The sequence below is a fragment of the Betta splendens genome, chromosome 7, assembly GCF_900634795.4.
Source record: "Betta splendens chromosome 7, fBetSpl5.4, whole genome shotgun sequence".
Taxonomy (NCBI): Eukaryota; Metazoa; Chordata; class Actinopteri; order Anabantiformes; family Osphronemidae; genus Betta; species Betta splendens.
The window spans coordinates 12,234,649-12,257,606 of record NC_040887.2 but is presented as its reverse complement, the minus strand read 5'-3'; the positions used below and the strand labels follow the sequence as shown (position 1 = coordinate 12,257,606).

At 45.8% G+C, this 22,958-nt stretch overlaps 1 protein-coding gene and 1 long non-coding RNA gene across 9 annotated transcripts in view; both read left to right on the top strand.

Annotated features, from left to right (window-relative positions):
• The window catches only part of nphp4 (nephronophthisis 4), a 109,848-nt gene extending 94,560 nt beyond the window's left edge, over positions 1–15,288 (top strand). For 7 of the 8 annotated variants that reach the window (XM_055510313.1, XM_055510310.1, XM_055510311.1 and 4 more), the window contains 7 exons: positions 1,530–1,686; positions 2,450–2,526; positions 2,758–2,843; positions 3,975–4,146; positions 5,797–5,976; positions 6,739–6,882; positions 15,082–15,288. In XM_055510313.1, coding sequence (XP_055366288.1) covers positions 1,530–1,686; positions 2,450–2,526; positions 2,758–2,843; positions 3,975–4,146; positions 5,797–5,976; positions 6,739–6,882; positions 15,082–15,273 — 1,008 coding nt within the window. In that variant the 3' untranslated portion in view covers positions 15,274–15,288. Of the gene's footprint in view, positions 1–1,529; positions 1,687–2,449; positions 2,527–2,757; positions 2,844–3,974; positions 4,147–5,796; positions 5,977–6,738; positions 6,883–8,541; positions 8,824–15,081 lie in introns of those variants that run through there. The other variant, XM_029156337.3, reaches the window with a different exon arrangement.
• A 1,707-nt stretch (positions 15,289–16,995) lies between these two features.
• LOC114859381 (uncharacterized) overlaps positions 16,996–22,958 on the top strand; it is a 68,944-nt gene continuing 62,981 nt past the window's right edge. The window contains exon 1 of the long non-coding RNA XR_003786517.3: positions 16,996–17,277. This is a non-coding gene — a long non-coding RNA (uncharacterized LOC114859381). The remainder of the gene's footprint in view (positions 17,278–22,958) is intronic.

The following is a 22,958-nucleotide window of genomic DNA, read 5'->3' as shown; positions in this document are numbered from 1 at the left end:
GTCAGGATGCCAGCTTTGGCACCGCTGTCACTCAGCACACATCAGCAGGGCCAGATATGGGCCGCTCCTGTAGGTCAGCATGGGCCCGCGAATCTGACGCATCAACGACCCGGACAGCTGCTGTTTGGCAGGGATCCACTTCTGAGAGTTTGCGAATCAGTGACCAAAATGTGGAAACTTAATTTCCGAGTACGGTCTATTTAGTGTGGTCCATTTCCCCTGGCTGGATGTGAGAACCCACTCCGTCGTAGGGTATTTACCTGCATTGACAGCTGCAGTTTATTGACGTCTGACACCCTCACGCACAATGCGCCCGTGCAGTAAGCGCTGGGGATATTAATATGCCGTTAGCTGCTGTAGCATCCACTCTGTGGGAAGGCTCCGTTACCGTGCTGCAGGGATGTGCTCCCACTCAACCGCGAGTGCATTATGCATGAGGTCAGCCATTGATGTGGGGTGTGAAGGCCTGGCTCACTGTTGGGGCTTCGGTTCAGCTCAAAGCTTTGCCGTGTGATCCAGGGTCCTCTGCTTGCTGTCCAGGTTCTTCCACCCAGAGAAAAATACTTTTATCTGTCTATGAATTAGAGGGGGGCGTCTTTTTGAGTGTCATTTGCAGTGAATTTGTCCACAGTGTTTATTCAGGTGCTTTTTTTTCTAATCAGGTCTACCAGTTCTTTCCCATTTACATTTATAAAGTCATGTCTTCACTGTAGACGTCACCGTAAGAAGCAGTTTTATCCCTGGGGCTCTGATACTATATAGTCTGTAAACACTATACATACAGTAGGTGTTATTCCTTGAAGGTTAATTGAATGTTTCTATTACATTAATAAACTACTTGTAGACCTGTTGGTTGGTGATCAGCTTTGCAGTTCGCCCCTGTTGGCACATTCCTTGTTCTTTATACACGTATCTGTGCTGTCCATGCGAGCTGTCAGATATTCATCTGTCATTACAGCATGTGTATTTGAGCATATTTGTCTTTCTGGGGACGGTTCTATTGCAGCTAAATCTCAGGCTCATTCTGCGGGCCGGTGGGGGCTTCAGCAGACGGATTGGAGACGGCTTTTATATTCTGGCGTACAGTGTGCTCCATAATCACCATAATCTCCTGTGAATAAACAAAACATCTCAAAGATTGCTTTTTAAGAAGCTGCATATCTTATTTAGAGATGAATTGCCTCAGAAAAAGAACACGGCGACGCAATCCTGTTCAATAAAGAGAGTCAAGGAGATGGGGATTGTCTCCAAATGTCTGTTGACACAGGACACGCACCGACGCGCCGTCCTTCAGGAGAAACGTCTCCTCATTACAACCTTGTTCTTAGTTAGATCACTTTGGAGGAGACTGTAAAATTTAAATATTCATAGCTACAATTTTTAGCAGCAAAATAGACACAAAGTTGAACAGTCTGGTTTCTGATAACTTGAGAATTTATATAGTTATTTAGCAATATTGTTATTATTACTACAAGTCTGCTCACTTGCGGAACCGAGACAAATCATTTCTAACTCCTCCCTTGTCACAGGTTACATTCAAAGCAGAGGATGGGAAGCCGATGGCCGTCTGCCAGCTGAACGTGGAGCCGACCCCCCACGTCGTGGACCAGACCTTTCGACTTTACCACCCTGAGCTCACGTTCCTCAAGAAGGCCATCCGCCTGCCGCCCTGGCACAACCCCGCAGGTGCCAAAGGTTCCTCCGGCTGCTTGCTCTGTCCCAAAGCCTCCACCCACACTGCCCCGCCTGCGTGCAGCTCGCGTCTTACAGGGGGTTTATTCATTTACATAATATTGCTTTTTAATAGTAATAAATCCATCTTGGGCGAGGTGGGTGCACTAACTTACTCCCATATAGAAGCAAATAGACGCTTTACACAGAAGTGTACGTGCTAATACTTTTATAAATCAGGAGTGGGCAGTTAATGAATGTTCTACTTCGTTTTTATGTGATTTTACTGAAATATCACAGAAAGTATCGTAGAATACAGTGTCTATCACAAAAGCAGGAATAAGAGAGAGGCATCTAGAAATGAAGCAGGAAATAGAAGGCAGGACATACCACTGTGACGATGTGGTAGACAGTGTCCCTGCTGACCTCTGACCCCTGCTGTGAGTGATGCATGTATGTATACGATATATGACAAACATATAAAGCAAAGCTCTTGCAGTGTGTGCACTCATCCACTCTGAGCTGCTCCGTATGTTTGAAGAACGCACGCTTCTGGTACTTACCAGTCTTATTCCAACCTGGTTATTGCTAGGCTGTCATTTAAGTTGCTAATGCTTTTACAACCGTAGCAATCCCTCTTTTATTGTTGTGAAATGCATATTTTTGTATCGAATTTAAATTGTAGATTTTACTGTTGATATTTAATGATTAATTATGTCTATTTCTCAAACATGACTGTCTGTACATCTTCTCTTTTTGCCGGCTATGCCTTAATCAGTGGAAGAGCAAGACGTGGGGACCCGGGTCTTTGTGCGCTGTAGTGACCCTAACATCATCTGCCAAACGAGGAAGCTGGTGAGGCTGTGACATTTCTTTCATACGTTTCAGTCCCAACTACAAACAATAAAGCCCAGAATGATGTCACCAGAGGATAAATGACTGATTGCTAGTTATTCCAGTCATAGAGTGCTAGCTGTTTTGAGACACAGAAGGCTACAGCACATACACCACAGTATGGTTCTTTTATTTCTGCTTTCTCCCCTTTACCTTTCACATCTTTTTGCAATTTCCTTTGTTTGGGCGTAGGTGCCAGGGGAGCCTCAGGATGTGTTTCTGAAAGTGCCAGGGAGTCCCAGTCCAAACATAAAAATGTTCTTTGTGATGGTTTTCACGTATGTATTACTTGCAAATACAATATACTTGTAAAGTGAATGCACACACACACACACACACACACACACACACACACACACACACACATAGCCAAAGGAAGGCATTCTGTTTTGGAATAATTTAATTCTTCACACAGGCTTGAATTAATTAACTAATGGGATGGAGGATCGGTGGTCTGACTGCCTGAAGTCACAGAGTCTTCATCAGGGTTGTAGCGTTCTGCGTGTGGGTTTGAAAATGTTTACCTGTCGTTATGTTGTGAGATGATTCTATTGTATTGGCCATTATATTTAGAGTAAATAAATGAGTCAACCATGTCCTCAATTATCACCTTTCTTAAAAAGTGAGAAATTAAAGTTGCTGTATTGGTTTTAATTTGTACCCACAGTAAGTGGCCAGTGCACGTAGTTTCTTATAGGAGTCAATCTAGTGCGTCACAACTAAAGGATGATTTATTTTGATTATGTAAAACCTACATTATTATTATCCAATGTGTTCTAGATATCATTCCTTCCTGCCTTGTTATTGGTACATTGTTTGGCATTTTAATGACACTATGCTTGTAGCCAGCAGGAGCATGGATTACATAATCTCCATCAAGCTGCTTAAAAAACATCCAGCAAAGCAGGATTGTGATAGGATTCTACCAGATCATAAGAAGGAATGAATCTCTACAGGGAATAGACACGATAACAATGTGACCACATACATGTACAACAGAGTCATTGTGCATGTGAAAGTTCAAATAAAGCATTACCCGAATACCGTATCTTAATGTAATCACTATAAATATCACTTGGGGACGACCTTAATCTGATTTGACGCTGTGACTTCAAAGGCCCATATCACTGAAATTCTGTTCCATGAGCCCAAATTCTCCTTGACAGGGCTGCGATGGTGACTACATCGCCTCTTACTCATGGCTCTCGGAGTCAGCTCAGGCCACCGTAACTGAATTTATTCATCTCAGCACCGAGAGCACGATGATAGTCATGATGAGCATACGACTGCTTATTAAAATTATAGCACAGCAGAAGATGAACCCTTCTTATCCCCGATCGCACGCTGCTCCTGCTGCATCTCCACTTAATTGTTCCTGATTATTATTATTTTTTCTTTTTTCTCTGCAGTGATAAGTGGATGGCAGCGCCCTCTCAGGTCTGGCAGATTTACGTGCATTTCCTGGAGCGGGTGGATGTCAGCTGCGTGACTGGCCAGCGGACCTGTCAATCACTGGTGCTGAAGGGAAAGCAGGCTGTGCGCAAGGTCCAATGTTTCTCATCCAAACCCAAGGAGATCGAGGTACACACACCTGTGTTCACTTGAGTCTGGAAAATGATCCTTTAATGAGATATATGTAAGAGAAGCAGCATCTGTCAGCAGGGTGGAAAGTTAAGCCCCTCCCAGATTCATGTGGTTCCCACTAACCTGTCAGCAGCTCCACATTACTTAATACACACTACTCTAGTCAGGGAGAGTCTATTTTTTCTGCTGAGTGGCAGCAGCACAACGAGACTCCCTCTAATTCCTGAGTGGATCCAAGCAGCCTCACTAAGCCCTAATCTTGTGTGCGTCACAAACACTGCATTCGAAAATTTGTTGTTTTTTTTTCTTTTGAGGCAGATGCAGAGTGTGAACTGTGGAGCTCAGGAAAAATGACGTTTCCATGGCTACAGTTAACATGGGTCAGATATAGTGAATACACACAAGCGGTGGTAAAGATTAGTTAAGGTTCATCTGAATAAGCATGAAGGATTTAGGGAACGATGAATCTAAGTATCCACTTCTAACTGGACAAAACGAGTCTGACAGAAACAGGAAGCAGCGTTTTGAATAATACCTCCAGTCTTACATCTAATCACAAGTTAAAAGCTTTGTTCTTGACATGTTTTTTTTCTTTCTGTATTAGCAATTTTCCGACTGCATATCCACAAAATGATTCCATGCAAATTGTTCTCTTAGCAGCAGGTGACAGCAACAGCCTCTTTTGTAATAACCTCGGTTTAAGTTTCAAGCCGTTATCAGGAACGTAGAAATGCGGATTGGCAGCATAATGGGCCTTTTTATGCCATTTCATTTCATTTTATGAGGTTCCACCGTTACTTCCTGCAATCATGACGGGACACAGTTTGACACGATCTGAAAAAAAAAAAAAATTAGCGAGGGCTTTATGTTCCCTGACTGTACCAAATTATGTTCCAGGAGTGTTAGATTGCCCTCTATTTTTAAAATTCATAACAGGAAACAGGAGAGGAAGGACTTTGAGGCAGCTTCTGGCACCGGGCTGCGGTAAAAGGGCACTGTCTGTCGTTCACAACTCAGAACGCGCTGATCGATTGACGGCCCCGGCGCCTGTTTCCTCAGGAAATGGGGCGTCGGGCTGAAAAATGGCGACAGATGTGTTTTAAAGAGTTTTACCGTATGCATCTGCGGCCGCTTTGATGTGACTCTCGGCAGGTTTGCTGGCTGCGGAAGGCGTCGGAGGAGTCTTATAAGACAGGATAAAGCACACCGCAGAGAATAGCTGCGCCTCTCTCCACAGATTGAAAGGGAGCTGCGCTGTAAATCTCATTCTCACATCCCTCTGTCTCTGCCGCTGCGTCTGCGTGCTCCCATTTCATTGTGTGCCTCCTCTCTTTGCCTCTTTCGCTGAACCTCACCCACCCGGTTTCTCACCCACACACCCTGCTGTAATCGACACACTTCCTTTTACCTCCCGCTACGTTACCTTCCGCTTCCCATTAACTGTGTCCTTTGCCAAAACTTTTTTTTTAAGTCTTTGGAGGAAAAAAAAAACCTCTTTTCTTCCATTCTGTCACGCTTCTTCCGTCCTCAGGTCGGCACCTCGATTTCTCTTTATTAACTGTTCCTTCCCATTCACACAGCTGACCCTCAAAACCTTCAGCTAAACCTAATCAACCCGTGCTGCCCCCTCCCATTACTTCTCTGTAGGTGGACCCAAAAGGTGTGTTTGTGTTGCCCCCGGCAGCCGTGCAGGAGCTCCAGCTCAAAGTGCAGCCGTGGCGCGTCGGCAGCCGCTTCGTGTACGTGAATGCGGTGGATGTGGAGCAGCGGCGGCTGGTCGCTGCCTGGCTGCTGTGCCTCAACGTCCACCAGCCTGTGCTGTCCAAGGTACAGTAGCTGGGATTCTGTTTTTACATAAGTATGTTAATATACTGTACTTGTACTTGCATCTTGTTGACATAGATACAGTAGCCCTGACCTTGTGAGCAGGGCAATAACTTACAGCAGTTTATTATAAAGATGTTCTGCTCCCTCACAACTCCCAGCTCGTCACGCCTCCTTTGAGGAGCGAGGTTATTCTGTGCCCCGGGTCCAGGCTCTGTGGCTGTGTTTTTTCCAAAAGGTTAACAGAGTTTTCAGTTGGTCAACTGTGCAAATATGTGAATCCAAATGTCCTCTGCCAGACATATTTGCAAATTGACAGATTTAAAGAAGGACTGTACAGATTGTACAGATCAAATTGAGGATATAGTCTACTGTAATATACTGTACATATTTGCAAAACACAGCCTGCATAAAGGGTGTGTGTGCTGCTGTAAAGTGACATTACATTAAGGTCTACTTACGTCAGCTGGGTTTTCAGACTAAAAGGTTGAATGTATATAGGTTTCTTTTATTAGAGGTTCCACTGTTGCTATTACAATTTAGTTAAAATGTTTAAAAATATATTATATTAGATTTATTAAGTAAACAACTTTCTCATGTGGGATTTATTGCATGTTCTATAAACAGTAGTTGTAAAAAAGAATTCTTTAAAGTTGTGAACCTGACTGACAATGAGCCCAAACTACATGTTTTATAGGTGATTTACATGTGTCTGATATGTGATTCATGGGAACTCAGTCTGCTCATGCATATGTGTCTGTGCAGGCGTTTGAAGTGTGTGTTCCAGCCGGTAGCAAGCGAGGCAGCTCAAAGAAAATCACCTACACCAACCCGTACACCAACAGCCGCACATTCCTGCTCCGCTCCGACCATCCAGACCTGCTGCAGTTCAAAGAAGATGAATTCCAGGTGAGATAAGCGTGGAGTGATTAAAGCTAGAGTAAATACTGTGAGTGACAGCTGCCCTCCTTGAAAAAAGCCTGTAGTCAGTACAGATACTTCTATAAACTAATGATGCCTGAACCCCGTTTTACAACATGTCCAACATTGGACATTGCAAAACTGTAACTGGAGATTATGGTGTGTTTATAAACCATCTTTAAATCTTGCTAAAGCAGCGTATGAACAGAAGCAAAACTAGGGGAACGGAAATGCCAGCGCTGAAAAAAGCGACATCATAACGGAACTACTCAGGAGAGTGAGTGAGCGCTACTGTATGCGGGGCCTCCAACCACAAACACTCTCTGCACCTGGAGGGACGACAGCAGGCAGCACACGTGAATGGAAAGGCGGCGTTGCATTCGGCAAACAGGGGCGAACGCACAATGAGAATACAGCTGCTGAAACCTGCTCAACATCTGCGCGGACATTCTGCGCCTCTGTCCAGGATGCATTCATAACGACGCGCAACCTGGAGCCAGCCTGTCGATGCTACGGCTGCATTGTGCCATCGGTGATTACCTGTCACACTACACACTGACCCCGGTCGTCTGCAGCTGGAAGAACCAGCCACCAATGCTGATTGGGGGACATAATAACACGGTGTGAGCAAACAGCAGCCTCGCAGCGGCGTCAGGTGAATGATTTCCTTGTTGTGCTACATAACCAATCAGGAGGAAATATAACAAAGTCATTATTGCCGTTGTTGCGAGGCGTCGTCAGCGGTGGTTTCTAATAGCAGACTCGGCGACACACATACGTGAGGTGCAGGAGGCATCATTGGCTTTCATTTACGGAGGTGTGATAAAATGGCAAAACAAATGGGAAAGCAGCATTTTAAATTAGGAAATAAATGAAGGAGATGCAGTGGGAGTGTGTCTCCACATAAACTATTAAAGAGCCTCGCTGCCGCCGCCGCTGTCCGGAAGACATCGCAATTAGACAGAAGGAGGTGGGCAGAGTGAGAAACAGCCCATTGTTTTGTTTTCTCCACCTTGTCGGCGAGGCTCCAGGTGTCTTATAAAGAATTCACTGTGCCCGCACCGTTACGGAAATGCGGCGACACCTTTTTCTCTTTTGACATAACTGCCCCGCCATGATAAAAGCAGCTGTCGGGAGGAGAAGCGAAGCCGCGATCGATACTGCTTTTAAGAAAGATCACGGCATAAATCCCCCAAACTGACCCGAGCAAACATCACTGGCCATTACGGAAAATACCAAAGGACTGAAACTCTAAAACATTTATGTGTGTATTTAATTAGAAAGAAAAAAGTTTAGTAAACTTTGTGAATTTGCCCCAGGATCACCGAGCTAAACATTGATAAGAGAATAAACAAATGAGTAACTGATTAACTTTATTACTAAATAAATAAAACGTTTAGAAGAGAGTAAATTATGAATTTTCTCTTTAAAAAGTTAGCAGAGCTGTGGATTTTACTTAAAGGGGAACTTTTATTTTGAAGGCAGAGCTCCCTGTGTAGCAGGTTGGAATACATATGTGTTTGACAAATTGTAGAATATTAAATTAAGATGCGGTTCTAACATCGTTTCCCCTCATTAATAGCAAATATGGTGTCCAAACATAAGGACCGCATCTGTGGGTGCAGTAAAGGACGTTTTTGTTCCCAGATCGACGGGGGGGAGAGCTACACCATCGGACTGAGATTTGCTCCAAGCCAGAGTCCCGGCTCAGTGGAGATCCTGGTCTATGTGAACAACGTCGAGGAGAAGACGGAGGAGACCTTCTGTATCAGACTCAGCTACTCCTGAACCCACGCTGCTTCAACTTTTCTACCTTTATATTTGATTACCTAAACTGGCGGAGACATAACGTTTTTATTATAATAACTATTTTTTTCAGTTGTTAATAAAGTGAAAGTCTAAATAAAAACTTTTTGCCTTGATGTGCTTTCAACACATTCAACGCAAAACAAGCCGTAAAAGAAAGAAACACACCCGAACACTCAGTTTGTTGAATTATACACCAAAGCAAAGTAGAAACGCAACTTCAAAGCGCAGAGATTTGCGTGTGCTGAAAGATAAAAAGCCTCTTCTGTGGGTCTCAGCGTCGAGGCAGAGTCGCAGCAGTGATTTATTCCCATCCAGAGCCGCGTGCAGATGTTGGCAGCTGGTCCCCGTGCGTCCGAAGGCGGGTCAGCGGTGGACGCGTGACGTTTCATCCGCTGTAATTACCCAGCAAACCTCTCTCCGAAGCCACTCGATGGCGGAGGTTTAATGCGAGACGAGCCCGGGCCCTGCTCTCCGTGTCCCCCGGCGTCCCAAACAACTTATCCTCATCGCCGCATTATTAGAAACGCTGCCGTAATGAGGTGTGATTTTCCAGCGCGGCGCGCTTCTCTTCAGATCGCCCTCATTAACACCAGCACCCTGTAAAGAGCGCGCGAGCTGCGGAAGCGGAGAGAAGGCCATCCACGCTGTGTTATGTAACGGAGTTACACAACCCCCCCCCTCCTGCTTCTTCTGTCTCATTAGGATGCAGGCGGCCGAATGAGCCTCACAAAAGCGGGAGAGCAGCGGACGCGCTTTTTGACGTCGTGGGCGCGGCGTTTAGCGCCTCGTGTTAGCTCATGCGGCTGCACACTGCGGCTGCGATCAAGTCATTCTTATCCGTGAACATTTAGCCGCGTTTACTTCAATAATGCCGCGCCGGCGTTCAAGCGCCGGCGCGGGTGAGAGCAGCTGACGCCTCGAGATGCTGAGAAGCCGCGTCCGCATCCTCAGCATCACCGCTTTTACCCCACGATTCACTGCGAGCGCGCTAAGCAGGTGTTCTCCCTCCCTCTTTTTTTTTTTGTTTTTTTTTTAGCCGAACCGGTGCCCGCTGCGGTTTCGCCGCCTTGATCCGGGTCACGGCGGCACCGCGCGCTTTGAGCCGCGCGCTTGTTCTCTCGCCGAGCAGCGCTGACGCCTTATTAGCGGTGCCAGTCCGGTTGTTGTCGGTTCCTCCTGAAGGAGCACCGACACCTGACACCAGTCTGCTCACCTTGTTAGCGCGGTTCCGCTGCTCCTACACAGCCGACCCGCCGCTCATTGTGCCGATATTTTGCCGGGTGACTGGTACCGGCCCGCAGCCTGCTGCCGTCTGTGTGTAGGTGAGCTGCGTGAGTGGGCGCGTGTCTGCGAGTGCACAGAGCGACGCAGGTATCAAAGAGCCGCGCAACTGGGGGAAAATGCAACCTAGCAACCGGCTCCTCTTGTTCACCACAGAAAGCGGAGGGGAGCGAGCTTATAGTGATGCGCTATTCACTTCAAGCTGTATGAGCCACGCACGCACACGCACACGCGCGCGCGCACACACGAACACGAGCGCGCGCACACACGTTAAAACTGCGATGCAGGAATTGGTGTAAAAAAAAAAAAAAAAACAAACAATGAAAGGGGAAAAAGAAAGCAGGAGGCATTAAAGGAGAGCTCCGGCTGAAGCGGCCGTCTGGTGGAGCCGCGTGCAGGGGAACCGGGGTCAGATTAGACGCGAAGCGAGAGGAGAAGCTCCGAACAAATTGAAACTCAATTAAGTCGTTACCCGTCCCAGCAGCACCCTCCCTCACTCCCTCAGCCGCGAGCGCGGAGCACGAAGTGTCTGACTGAAGCGTCGGGTGTGAAGGCCGCGCTCAGTAGATGGCAGCGTTACACATTCAGCGCAGCTCCACGGCTGCCCCCCCTCCTCTACAGCAGCTTATTGGTGTTCTGCAGAAAAGGAAACTAATACTAATGACAATCCTGCTGCTCACCTATTTATCCTATTAGTTGGCTCCGTGCAGGAGAGAGGAAAAGTTGGTAAAGATGCATCTCGGAGTGGCAGCCGAGTGCTGTGTTGTTCTTAATTGCCTGCTGGAGAACATAAAACATGTCTTTATTCTCGCCTGTACCCATTAGAACGTTAATAATGCCCCCGAAACTCCAAATGCAGCATCCGCGTCGGCTCTGTGATCGGTTCAGGTGAACGAAAGCTTTCATCGAGAAACAAGCAACAAAATGGAGGCATTGTGAGTGAATAATGGAGCAGTAACGGCCTGAATATCAGACTACACTTGTGCTTTTTATTTCTAATTGCATTTCTCATTCGCAGCATCACATGGATTTGCCTTGCTGGCTAATCCCAAATAGTCTAATAATGAAAAACAAGTGCATGGCTGGGTTCAGCCGACCCCGTGGCGTTTCCCTGCAGGACACACCTGCGGCTCCATTGTTCTTGTGGCTCGTTAGTAATGCGAGGTGCACCGGACCTCCCCGCTCCCCTTCCAGGCGGCTCCGCGAGACGAACGGCGTTAGAATCCGTTAAACTGGCAGCGAGCGGCCAAGAAAGTTTACCAAGTCCTGCAAAGTAGTGATGCCTTTAATTAGCCGGGAGCAGACGATGTACAGAGGCTTCCATTATTGTAGGAATCTGCATTAAAGCTGCTGAGGCTGCAGCTTCAAACTACACACACCTTGGTTTGTAGAATATTGTCTATATTTATTGATGTCACACGCACAAATTCCCTTATTGGAGCGAATAAAGCCACTAATTGCTCATAATTACTGAGTTGCATGTTAATATATGTGTAATCTATATAGAAGATTAAGAATACAATCTTAAGGAGCAGGATCAACGCAGAAGTGGATCAGTGGGTCATTAGTGCTCTATAACAGTGTCAGCTTCATGGCTGCATGGAAGCTGTGAATGATTGTAGCTGTAGAAGGCAAAGGGAGCCCAGTCGCTGGATCAGCAGGAGGTTCAGTGCGGTGCATTTAAAGCTTCGCCAGATAGATTTTTTACCCCCTCCTGACCTGAAAGTCCTGAGAAAACTTTCATATCCACTTGTTTGTTTTCAAAACTTGAGCAACAATAGTTCCCTCAGCCATTTAACGGCGAGTCCGTGCGCTTTTATTGGATATTAAATCCAAAGATATACTTTAGGCCGGAGCGCTCTCTTTATGACAGACGCAGTTACACAAAGTCAATGACGACACAGGACGGAGCGTCGGGTCTCGGCGGTTTCTCCGTCTGCAGAGGTTTAATGACGTACACTTTTCATGCGTCCGGGGCAGAAGCACCCCTGGTGCATTGCAGCAGCGCCGGTCAGTCCTACATCAGACCCGTTAGAAAGGGAATTACAGATTCTGGAGATATGACTCGGATGGAAATGCTCTTGGAGGGATATTACTCTCAGGAGCTTGTTAAATGAGAAGTTTGGATCAAAGGTAACGCTGAGGTTTTAACATATTCCTTTTTGATACCTCCGCAGCCTCCGATGTTTAATAAGAGGCCGATCCAGATGAGTGCTTTCCTGGCTGCTTGACACCAAAAGTTTGCCCACGTCGAAGGGATTAATGGTTTTGTCATCTTTAAAAGTTTTTGATGATGCTCGAAGCAACCAAGTGCATTTTCTTTACATATATTACCGCAGGATGCGCTTTCAAAGTGATGGACTGTGGAGAACAGGGATGATTGGAGCTGTAACAAACTGCAGGGCCTGATTTTTCCTGTTTGATGAGAGCTCGCACGCAGGTTAGAAGTTCAGCACGGAAGCTAATGCTGGGATAAACCTGCTGTGAAACCTGCTCCAACTCTGCTTTTGAGGCCTTGAAATTTGTACGTAGTATTATTATTTTGCCAACGTTAACCGTTATTGATGCAAAGCTGCTGAGTGTGTTACATAAAGAGTTTATCTGTACAGTAATAATAAACAGGTGCTCGATCCACCAGCAGTTCATTTAGCACTGGCTGGATAAGAGAAGGACATTAAAAAGAGATTCAATGAAAACAGTTTTTTTCACACTAATGGAGAATTAATATGCACAAGGGCGTATTCATTCCTTACATACAGTCCGTGTTCAATTAGAGCAACATCGAAGGTCAAGCAAATTCAATTACAAGCAGCAGCCTGCATCTTGTTTGCCAAAGCTTTTAGGGAAAATCCACTCACAAGTGGCTTTGACTGAGTTTGCTATCAAACTGAAATGAAATGGATTGATGCAGTTAAGGTGGAATTATTCAATGTGATGCAGATACCAACGGCTCCAGCGGTGGAGGGGATTTAAATTACTTAAGTGTTAGCCTGTTATGAATTTTAAATGGGAAATCATGTCCCATTTCCTGAGTTTAATCAAGTCTCTTTGAAAATCAGCCACCGGATTTCTGGTTTAATATACTAACGGCTGGAAAGGAGAGAGAGGGGAAATGAAATGTGGAGTCCTGATTGGGCATCACGCTGCACTTTCCGTCTGTCAGCAGAACGGCCTGGCATAATTAGGAAACGCAGCACAATGGAAGCAGCGAGTGCTGTGTTCAAAGCCAAGAGCGCCGCTCTTTTCCATTTTTTCTCTGGAACTTCACACGTTGAGAGCTATTGGAGACCTATCTGCCCCACTTTACCCGCTGCACATCACACTAGCAGCCGCTCAGCGAGGCCCCGCTAACATTATCCGTCGGATCAGAGACGCTACGAAGTTGCTCCCGTCCTTGTCCTCGTCCTTTCTTACGTTTAAACCTCACATTTAAAGACAAAGCAGCGTGTGTCAAGAACACCAAATATTTATCTTGGCACTTTCTGTCGACTCAGTGTTTTTCAAATGCCCTGTGATCAAGCAGAAGTGCCTAATCACATTAGACTAAGGACAAGTACTGAGCTGCAGTCATTAACCTACAGCTGGATCATAGCACAGTGCTACTGGCTTTAGAAACATTCCAAACATCCGTGAAGCGGCAGGTCAAAGGTCATGTGATTTCCCAAGGAGGCAGTAAAGAACGTTGGAGTGAAGTCCAGCTCGATATGGAACGCTCTCCCCTTGCGTCCGGTCTCAATTTCCTGCCGTCAGCAAGGACTCGTTAGAGCACGTTCGTGGCTTTCCCAGCCTCACCGCCGACCCTGACCTCCGGGAGCTTCACCTGTCGGCAGTCAGCTGTCACTTTGCCCGTTAGCGATGCCTGCGTTTTCTGACAGCTCGTAACAAAATGAATTCATTGTGCTTATTCTCATCGCTTTAGCAAAATCACGTCTTACTTTAATATGTAAGAACGTGGCTCCTGCAATTGAACTGAACCTATTCATTCTGTAGATTCCTTCTATTTTATCATTTTATTCTATTATTTTCCATTTACCACTTGCGATGTCATCTACTGTTCTTTTCCATTCGTGCTGAGCTTCATCTCCCTCCTGTTGACGAGCTGCCGCTACCTCACAGCTCCGAGCCTCCTCGCAACCTCTGATGCAGCTGTCTCTCGCAGTCGGGCGCCCCGATCGCGTGCGCCGCGCTCCAACGTGAAAGTGAAATGGTGTTTAATTATTTGGCACGGCGGACTTTGATGGGAGGTCGACCCGTTCTCCCCGCCCCGAGTGCCGGCGCTGGGAGAGGGGCCGAGCTTGGCCGTCCACAGCGCCTCGCTCGGCCTGCGGGGCCGGGGGTCAGTGGAGGTTCATGCACCCTTCAGACAGAAAATGATCCGATGTGTGTGGACAAGCTCACAGTTCATAAAGCAGCGGGCATCACCACACTGAAATAAAGACTCGCTCACTATGTACTGATGCAGTTTTATGGCCTAATTGGCACTTTGCTGCACTGTGGCCGTGTTAACAGCACACAGGCTTTAATGTGTTGCCCTTGGATTGATTACATGTTTATTATAGAATCAGTCTCTCATTGTAACTGAGTTGTTTACATCAATGCCTGGGTTGCTTGGATTCTTTGATGCTGCTTCATATGAACGCTAATTAGCATTTTTTTTAACATTAATGCCATAGAACACATAAAAGCCCAGTTTATAATTGACACTGGATCGATTTATTGTTTCTGTTCAGTTGGAGAAAGAATCTCTGCCTGATGTGGGTTACTGAAATATTTATTTTGCCTATTTACAGTGGGTTGGGTAAGTTGAGTGCAACCATGGCAACCGAGGTACTTCAGGTGCTTCCTAGGCGGGTACTTCATGGATTTCTGTGTTGTTGGTAGAACTGTATAGATGAGATCCCGCTCAGCTGCTGTCACTGGGCCTACAGTAATTGCTGAAGCTGTAAAAATGAGCCTCAGTCGTTAAAATGATTAATGCTTCTCTTTGGGAATATTCTAGGATGCTGCTGCCGGTATTTTCTGAGTATCTCATTCTGATCATGTGTGTGTGTGTGTGTGTGTGTGTGTGTGTGTGTGTGTGTGTTTTACAACCATCAGGGTATAGGTTCTCCTTCCTGTCCAGCTGCTCACTGTGCTGCTGCTGAGAGGCCTCCTTGGAGACAGAGGTGGAACATCTGTATGTACAGTACACAGCACACACCCACACTTAGACACTCTGGCATCTGGAGAGTGAACACAAGCAGTATATGGCCAGTAATCAGTCAATCTACTGTACTTGAATTACAATAGGTCTGAAGTTATATTGATCTTTTGTCTTCTTAGTTCTGCCTCTGATGCTCTTCTTTGAAAACAACTGGATTTGCTCTTTCAGCCTCCCTGCACATAAAGTTTCCTGTACCAGGCGTTGGTGTCGGCCGTGGTTATTTAGGTGGTACCTGCTATTATGTTAATAACAGTGGGGCCAGGGAAAAGCACAGAGGCGCGTTGCCGTAACCAGCAGCGGTATAAGTCATAAAACAGTGTAGTATAATTAATACAGCATATGGTTGGACAGCTGCGATAGCGACTCGATGCTGTTACAGGCCTCTTGTAGCTTTCAACGCGCAGACATTTTGATTATGACACTGGTGTTAACGGCTCCGTGGACCCCGCAATCAAAATGTTATAGTTATGTTATGTTAGCGTTTAACACCTGTTGTTTTGCCGTTTAATTGACGAACACGCCCTCAGAGCTGTCGGACCCACAACATTAATGAATGTCACCACATGTGTAGTTCCACATCCGTCATGGATTTTACTGTGACGTAACCAACACATACAAACTGCTCACTGTATCGCAGAGTTCGATGGTTTTCTGAAGCGTTCGACCTCGATCGACTCAGTGAGTCGCAGGAAGAGCAAAGACAGCGCTGAGCACACGCCGGGTCGTCTCATTCAGTCTGATAGCGCAGGAGCACGTCCCGGTGTCTAACGTCCGCTGTGTAGAAAAACACGCTTTCTATTCAAATTATTGACACACGGCCGAGAACACGGACGCTCTCCCCTAAACTGTGGGTAATGCGGTCGAAACTGCTCGGCACTGAGCAGGAATAAAGGCCAGGTTTACCTGAGGTCAAAGCTAATGTCAGTCCTCCAGGAACAATTATGAAGCTGACTATCACATATTTAATTATCTCAACGTGTGGACAAAGGACCCTGTAATGTAAAGTTCATCCAACTAATGTGTGTGTTGTCCATCTTTTTTTTAGATTCAGTGAAATAAACTGCAGTTCTGTTCTTAAGAGTTCTCTGATCTCATATATTCATAAACTCCTCGTGCTTCTTTGGCTTCTGGGGAAATAAAAATCCTCCCTCTGTGAACATGTTGTCAAGCTTCCAAGTACTTCTGGCATTCAGAAATGGGCGCCGATGTTCAAACTGGACGGTGGATCTGTAACCGTAATCTGACATGACAGTTTGAAGTGTTACTCTAAAATGTTTGTGGGCCAAATCTAGGCCAAAGCTGCTCACTAGGCTCGGAACAACATTTGCGAGAGGTGCAGCTCAAAATATAAACAGCTGAACTTGATCAAAATAGTTGCTCTTCAGGCGAAAATGGCAAAAAGCTTATTCATGTGCTAAATGTTGTGGGATGAGCGGGATTAGCAACCGATGTTTGCAGAGCAGATATTTAAATGGAATTCAAATCATTTAATGCTGAAAACAAAATTAGAGGAAAACAAACTCCGACCTTTTGAGCGAGCGTTCCCATGCTGCCACAATATAATGAGATGTTTAATGAAAACATTGTTATTGACAAGGTGATAACACAGTTTTCAGTTCACATCAGGATGAAGACAGTGTGTTTGAGATGACATATTAAAGAAAAAGAAAACAAGATAACGATCCTCAGGACTATAACAGCCAACGGATTCTGATTATAGGAACAGACTAAGCTTTAATAGCAAACAATGAAGTCCAATAAAATGAGAGTGACGTGCACTTGAAGAAAAGTGAATTCGTCTCTTGTAACTGACTTTCACACCTGATCCACATCATCAGTTTAAGCGCTACTATCGGTACCTGAGGGGTGACCACGCCCCCCGTCTAGCCAGCCAATCATATCTGACTCCACGTCTGGCGTCTGGAGACACCTGTGTGCTCCTGATGGCTCGTGTTGATTGATCTGCTCGTTAGCTCCTCTCCTCAAACTGTTCGCGTCCAATTGGATCCTGTTCGCAAGTCGGGTTGAACTGGACCTTGCGGCCTCGGAGGAGACGCGAACGCGGAGCGGAGTGACGCAGGTGCGGTGCGGTGAGTAGCTCGTGCGCCTCGTTTGTGCTGGTGTGTGATGGTTTGGTGTAATTGTTATTTCTGAATTTGTTGTCTCGGGGTTTGTTTGTTTTGTTGCGAGGAGCTGCGTTTGACGTCTGAGCGCTGGTTCCTGTTGTTGACGTTAATCTGTGTGCTCAGATTTTGAACGTGTGGGAGAATTGAACAAACGAGCAGGACGGAGCCAATGTTTAATCACTAGGTGACTGTGGCTGATGTGTTGACTTTGTGTTGCTTTTTTTCTCATGTGAAACTCGTTAATTTTAGCTTTTGTCTTAGTAAGTTTGGTGTCGGTGACTCAGTGTGACCCATTGGCTTGTTTCAACCATTTGAAAGTTGACCCAACTGAGCCGACCTGTGTTCTCTTTCTTATGTTGTCTATTTTATTTAACTCAAACTTCTGCATTGCTTTATGTTCATGTTCTGGCCTCCATTGCTGAGATTTGTTGCCTTCTTGTTGCGTTATTCCTAAATTCTTGTGCATTTTTATTTCCTTTTGATGTGATGATTTATTCAGACATGATTCCCACTGACGGCCATGTTGTTCCTGTGCCATACTCCACCTTCCAGCCATTATGTCAGCATATCTCGTTGTGACTCGGTGCTTAATTACTGCTATCAGGAGCGCTTGACGGACATAATTGGATTGCCATCGGTAACTCCATCCGAGTCCTGAGCAATCATCAGCCCCGGCCCCACTGTACACCGACTCCTCCTGTGACTAATGGTGTTATGTATTAGCAAGTGCTGGGGGAGCGTCACAAATTAGGCGCACATCCGTCTTCAGCCGCGTCAGTGGGAACAAAGACAACTATCCTCATATTGGTCCAGGCGAGTTAGTGTGTAGTTTTATAATTTATTGTGGACTTTCTATTCCAGTAATGAGTCGATAATGTCCTAATTTTAGTTAATCACATATTGATGACTTGTTAAATATTGAAATAATGGCCCTTTTTAGCTCTATAATGAGCGTGTGCGAGTGTGTGCACATTCACTTTACATGTATATTGTGTGCGCTAGACAGCTGCAGCTGTTTGGTAGAAGAGGTGTGAATTTAATAATGAACAAGATTTGGCTAAAAGTGGAACTTTGTCTAAAACAAAAGCACTTCTGAATTTCATACTTTAATAATTGCTAGATTTAATGATTTACGGGATGACCGTTATTCAAATAAATGTCCTCATGTCATTTTCTTAGATAAAGTCTTTTTAGTAATTTAAAGATTACATAATTATGTAAAATGGTGCATCCAGAGGGGTTGAAAAAACAAAACAAGCTGATGTGTGAAGATAACAAATTCAACTGTACTAATTGAAGTCTCGCAGTCGGCGACAACATCGAACTGCAGGTTGGAGAATGTTGTTTTTATTTCTGTGCTGTGAGAATGAATTAAACAGTGGATTCTTGAAACGATGAGCGAATGTTATTTGTCATAACTGATGTCATTAAAATAGTTACACTCAGGAGAAGCTGAGGAATCTGAGTGCGTATGTGAGTCACCCAGCAATCGAGAGGTTTGATAAACAACTCTTTGGTTAAACAAAGATGGGTTCATGGAAGTTCGTCCCTGCTTCCTAGAAAACTGGAGGACGACCGCTTTAAGTAAATGTTCATATTGTATTGGCATAGTTTCTTTGGTTCAGAATGGATGTTGTGCGTTCTCCGTGTCATTACGCAGCTTTCACATTAAAGTGGGCGCTCGGCGTGGATCAAGGATTCATCCATTCCACTTCCTTCCTTCCATCAGCTGCTTTCTTTTCGCTAGCGCGTGCAAGGCCAAACATCTAGATGCTAAATGGAACGACACCGGCTCATGACGGATCCATTCTTTACGTTGAAATATGCAACCGGAACCGTCGCTGGCGTCGGACTCCATCGGCCCAACGTGCACCACTGCTCCGCTCCATCACGCGCTCCATAACTGTCATTCTCCATTTTACTGTAAATGGTTCGTCACCTGTCGGAGGAGCTTTACAGACGAATCTGTGGCATCGCACGCTTTAAAAGGTAGTTAAGTTGAACTGGCTGGGGGATACGTCATGTGTAATAAAGCCAGCGGGAAATGGAATATTTGACTGGAACGCTTCCTGTTCTAAGGGCTTCCTCCAGCTCTGTGGCCGCACTGTAAGTGTCATTGGGAAAACCACAAACCCTGAATTACCCTTGATGGCCACGCCAGCCCTCGCATGATTGCACCACAGCAATTGGTGTGTGTTCAAACCTTTTGTGGAGAGAATGCATGAGTGAGAACCATTATACGGCAAATCACAGCGCTTAGGAGGGAAAGCTGTGTAACGGCAGCCGATTCGCCGCTGTAAAAAGTGTGGCTGCGGTTCGGGCAGGAAAACAAACCGCTGTGCCGTTGGCCGCGAGACTCAGGAGAGGAATAAAACAGGGTAACGCAAGGATTTTACACGTCCCTAATTAACACATGCACAAACTTTGAGTTGTCTTGCCTGATGTGCACCTTGACCTTTGACCTTTGCAGTTCTTCTGTTCAGCATAGATGCCCACGGTGTCCTTTCCTCTGTTCCATCCATGCACACGCTGATGCCAGACGCAGTGACTGACTTTCTCCATTTATTAATGACGTGATAAAAACGATAATGTTTAATCGATACCCGATGCCTCAACCCTTGTGAACAATATTGAAGATGATAATTACACGAAACACTTGGCTTAAAATGTCACAAATCTGTCTCCACCCCGTTAATCTGTCCTCTCGTAGTTCGTCGATCAAACGCTTAATCATTTTAGCAAGGCTTGTTTGTGCGGTGGCTTTAAGACGGGATCAAACAAAACTCTTAGCCTGGAGATATCTTAAAAACAGGGAGTCAGGTAGGTTAATCTTTTCCTCAAGTTCCACAAAGTCAACAGTGTTATCTTTTATTAAGTCCCACTTACTATAATCTGTTTATCTGCCCAAATGTGAAGGGATTTAAGTTCGAGGCCAGGTGAGAAAATCATAATTCAGGGACATGGGGTTTTATAGTCTCGTTACAATAACCCCTCAAAGTTTTTTTGTCAGACTTCAAACTTTCTAGTGACAGAAAAAGCGCTTTAACCCATTTAAGATAATTGATCTTATTTAAAAGTTAACCGCAAACAACAAAACTCCACTGATGTTATTCAAGATATATATTTCACTGCAGTTCAGAAATACAGTATTCTAACTATTAACAGCGAACTATTCATTAGCTATAAAATTTAAAGTCAAATCTAGAAGCAACTTCTAAAAACTTCTGTGTCCGAATCAGCGTCTGTGCACAATTAATGCAAACCGCCCTCTCCAGTGTGTGCACTTTACTGCTACAGCTGTAAAGGCTCGAGCAACTTGTGCTGTGAAGGAGAAGGACATGACAGCGGTGGGGGGTTCTGACCCGAACACGGCAGCTGACATTTGGACCTGCTTCAGCTACAATGCTGCTGCATGGAAGAGTGAGTGCAGGGTTGTCAGGAGAGACGCAGAGCCGCTTTTGGAAACAAGTGAACCCATATTTTGAATGTTTAGTGTCCGTTACACATTCAAAATGTGAAGGTTTGCTGATGAGAAGCTGCTCTAAGCGAGCGCTGAGGTCGTTGGGCTGAGGTCGTTGGGCTGAGGTCAGGGGTCTGTCACAAAGACTAGTTATCCTAGACCTTCACTTAGCTTCTTCTCCGCTTTGTTTTCAGATTTTGCCATTTAGTTTGATGGGCGACTAGCTTTTCGGACTTTGAAGCCTGCATTTGTGTGCAGACCGTTAGAAACTGCCATGCTCCCATTCCCTCCTGGAAGCGCTGAGGCCCGCGTTGTCCTGCAGACACTATAGAATTACGATGTCACTGTGTACAGTAATGAACGGCTATCCAGTTTCACCGAGCGGCGTCACAACGCGCTCACCCTTCGCTGTCGGGGAAGCGAGTGCGCGTCTGCATGCTAACGAGGTGCGACTGCTGAGTACGATCACAGTGACTCTGCTGTGTCTTCAGGCGGGAGGTGCGCTGTGCACCAGGGCCTCTTCTGATTCAGTCGTCACAACGGCACTGATTCACCGTATCTTTTTTTTTTTTTTTTTCTCCACCCTGTGATTAAGCCTCCCACTCTTACCCAGCAGGTGTGTCCCTGAACGCATCACCCGCCCGCCTGCCCGGCTACAGAAGCCCAATGGCTCCCCAGTTAAGCTCACGTGTGAGGTGGACATAAAAGATGATTCGTGCCAGGTCACCCTTGTTGTTCCGCAGCGCGACGCTGGTGCTGCTGCCTGTTAGAACCCGGCCCCTCGGCTGCCATCAGGGCCCGGTCCAGCCTCGTACCAGCAAAATGTGAAGGGAGCTGCACACGCAGGCACCGCTGACTCCCTTTTGCCTCGGTGGGCTTTTCCCCCCTCGCTCATTAGCTGCCGACACGTCCTTCTAGTACATCCAACAGATAAGTGCACTTGAAGTTTGAAAAAGGATGTGAACCCACAGGAAGTAGCTCTGGACAGCGTGTAATAGATTTTAATAATTATGTACTTTTTTAACAGGACACTTAGGCATTTCATCTTCTTACTGCTCCACATCACAGCTTTTGCTTCTCAGCTGCTGCAGACCAGCCCCACATATGGAGGTTTTTGCCATTAAAAAAAACAAGCTTTTGGTGAAAACAAAGAAGCCGGACACTTACAAGTTACTGATCTTTGTCTTCTTTCTTCTATTCATGACAGAATAGGGGATCCCGGCTGAAAACTGCCAGTCATTTGTGATGGTGTTTTAATATTTAAGAATTTTGTGCAAGTCAAGTCAGATGTCAGTAGCTCGGTCCCACCTGCGATAAGCAGGAGAACACACACACCAAAGGCTTATTTTATTTATTTATTTTTTTAAATAGATGACTTGTGGGAGAAGAGTCTCCGGCTGGAAAGACTCGATAACCAGAGGTGCAGGGATTCTGGTCGGACATTCTTTGCTGGTGATGTGGTCTCTGCTTTCACCCGGTCTTCTGTGGTGCACAGTCAAGCCGCATTCCCAGCCTCCCCAGATAATCGCCTTTCATTCCTTGTACCTTTCAATCACGTCACTTATTGAGTTACAGAAACAAATGGACCAGGACAAAAGTCGCTTTCCCTTCCATGTGGATGAAGGAACACTAAAGAGGGCTTCTGGCGCCGCTCCATCACAGCTGGGAGAGCAGGTGGTGGGAAGAGGCCCTGGGGAAACTCCAGTGGAGCGGGCCGGGCCTGTAGGTAGCCTCCGGTGCTGCCGCGTGGAGCCCCTTTACTCTGATGACTGTCCACCTGGATGAGGCCAAGAATCAGAGGATTATTTGCTCTCTCTTTAGTAAATACATTGTGCCTGTACACGTTAATGAACAGACTAAAACTTGATTAAGCCCTGGGATCGTCAGGGCGTGTCCCTCACGGAACAGCTTCATATTCATCAGCATCCTGGTAGTCGTCGGTACTGTAAACGCTGCATGGTCTGATGATTTAACATAAAAGTCATTTGACTTTTTTTATTCTTGTCCTTACGAAAATGAAATGACAGGAATTTGGTGTCTGGTCAATTTAAAAAGCGAGACTTCCTGTCTGATCCCCGTCCACAGTAATCTAATGTCTTTTGAATGCATGTAGTCAGTTAGGAGCCCTTTCACAGTGCACTGCACACATTAGTGGCCATTTTGGCTCCTCAAAAAAAAGAAATCG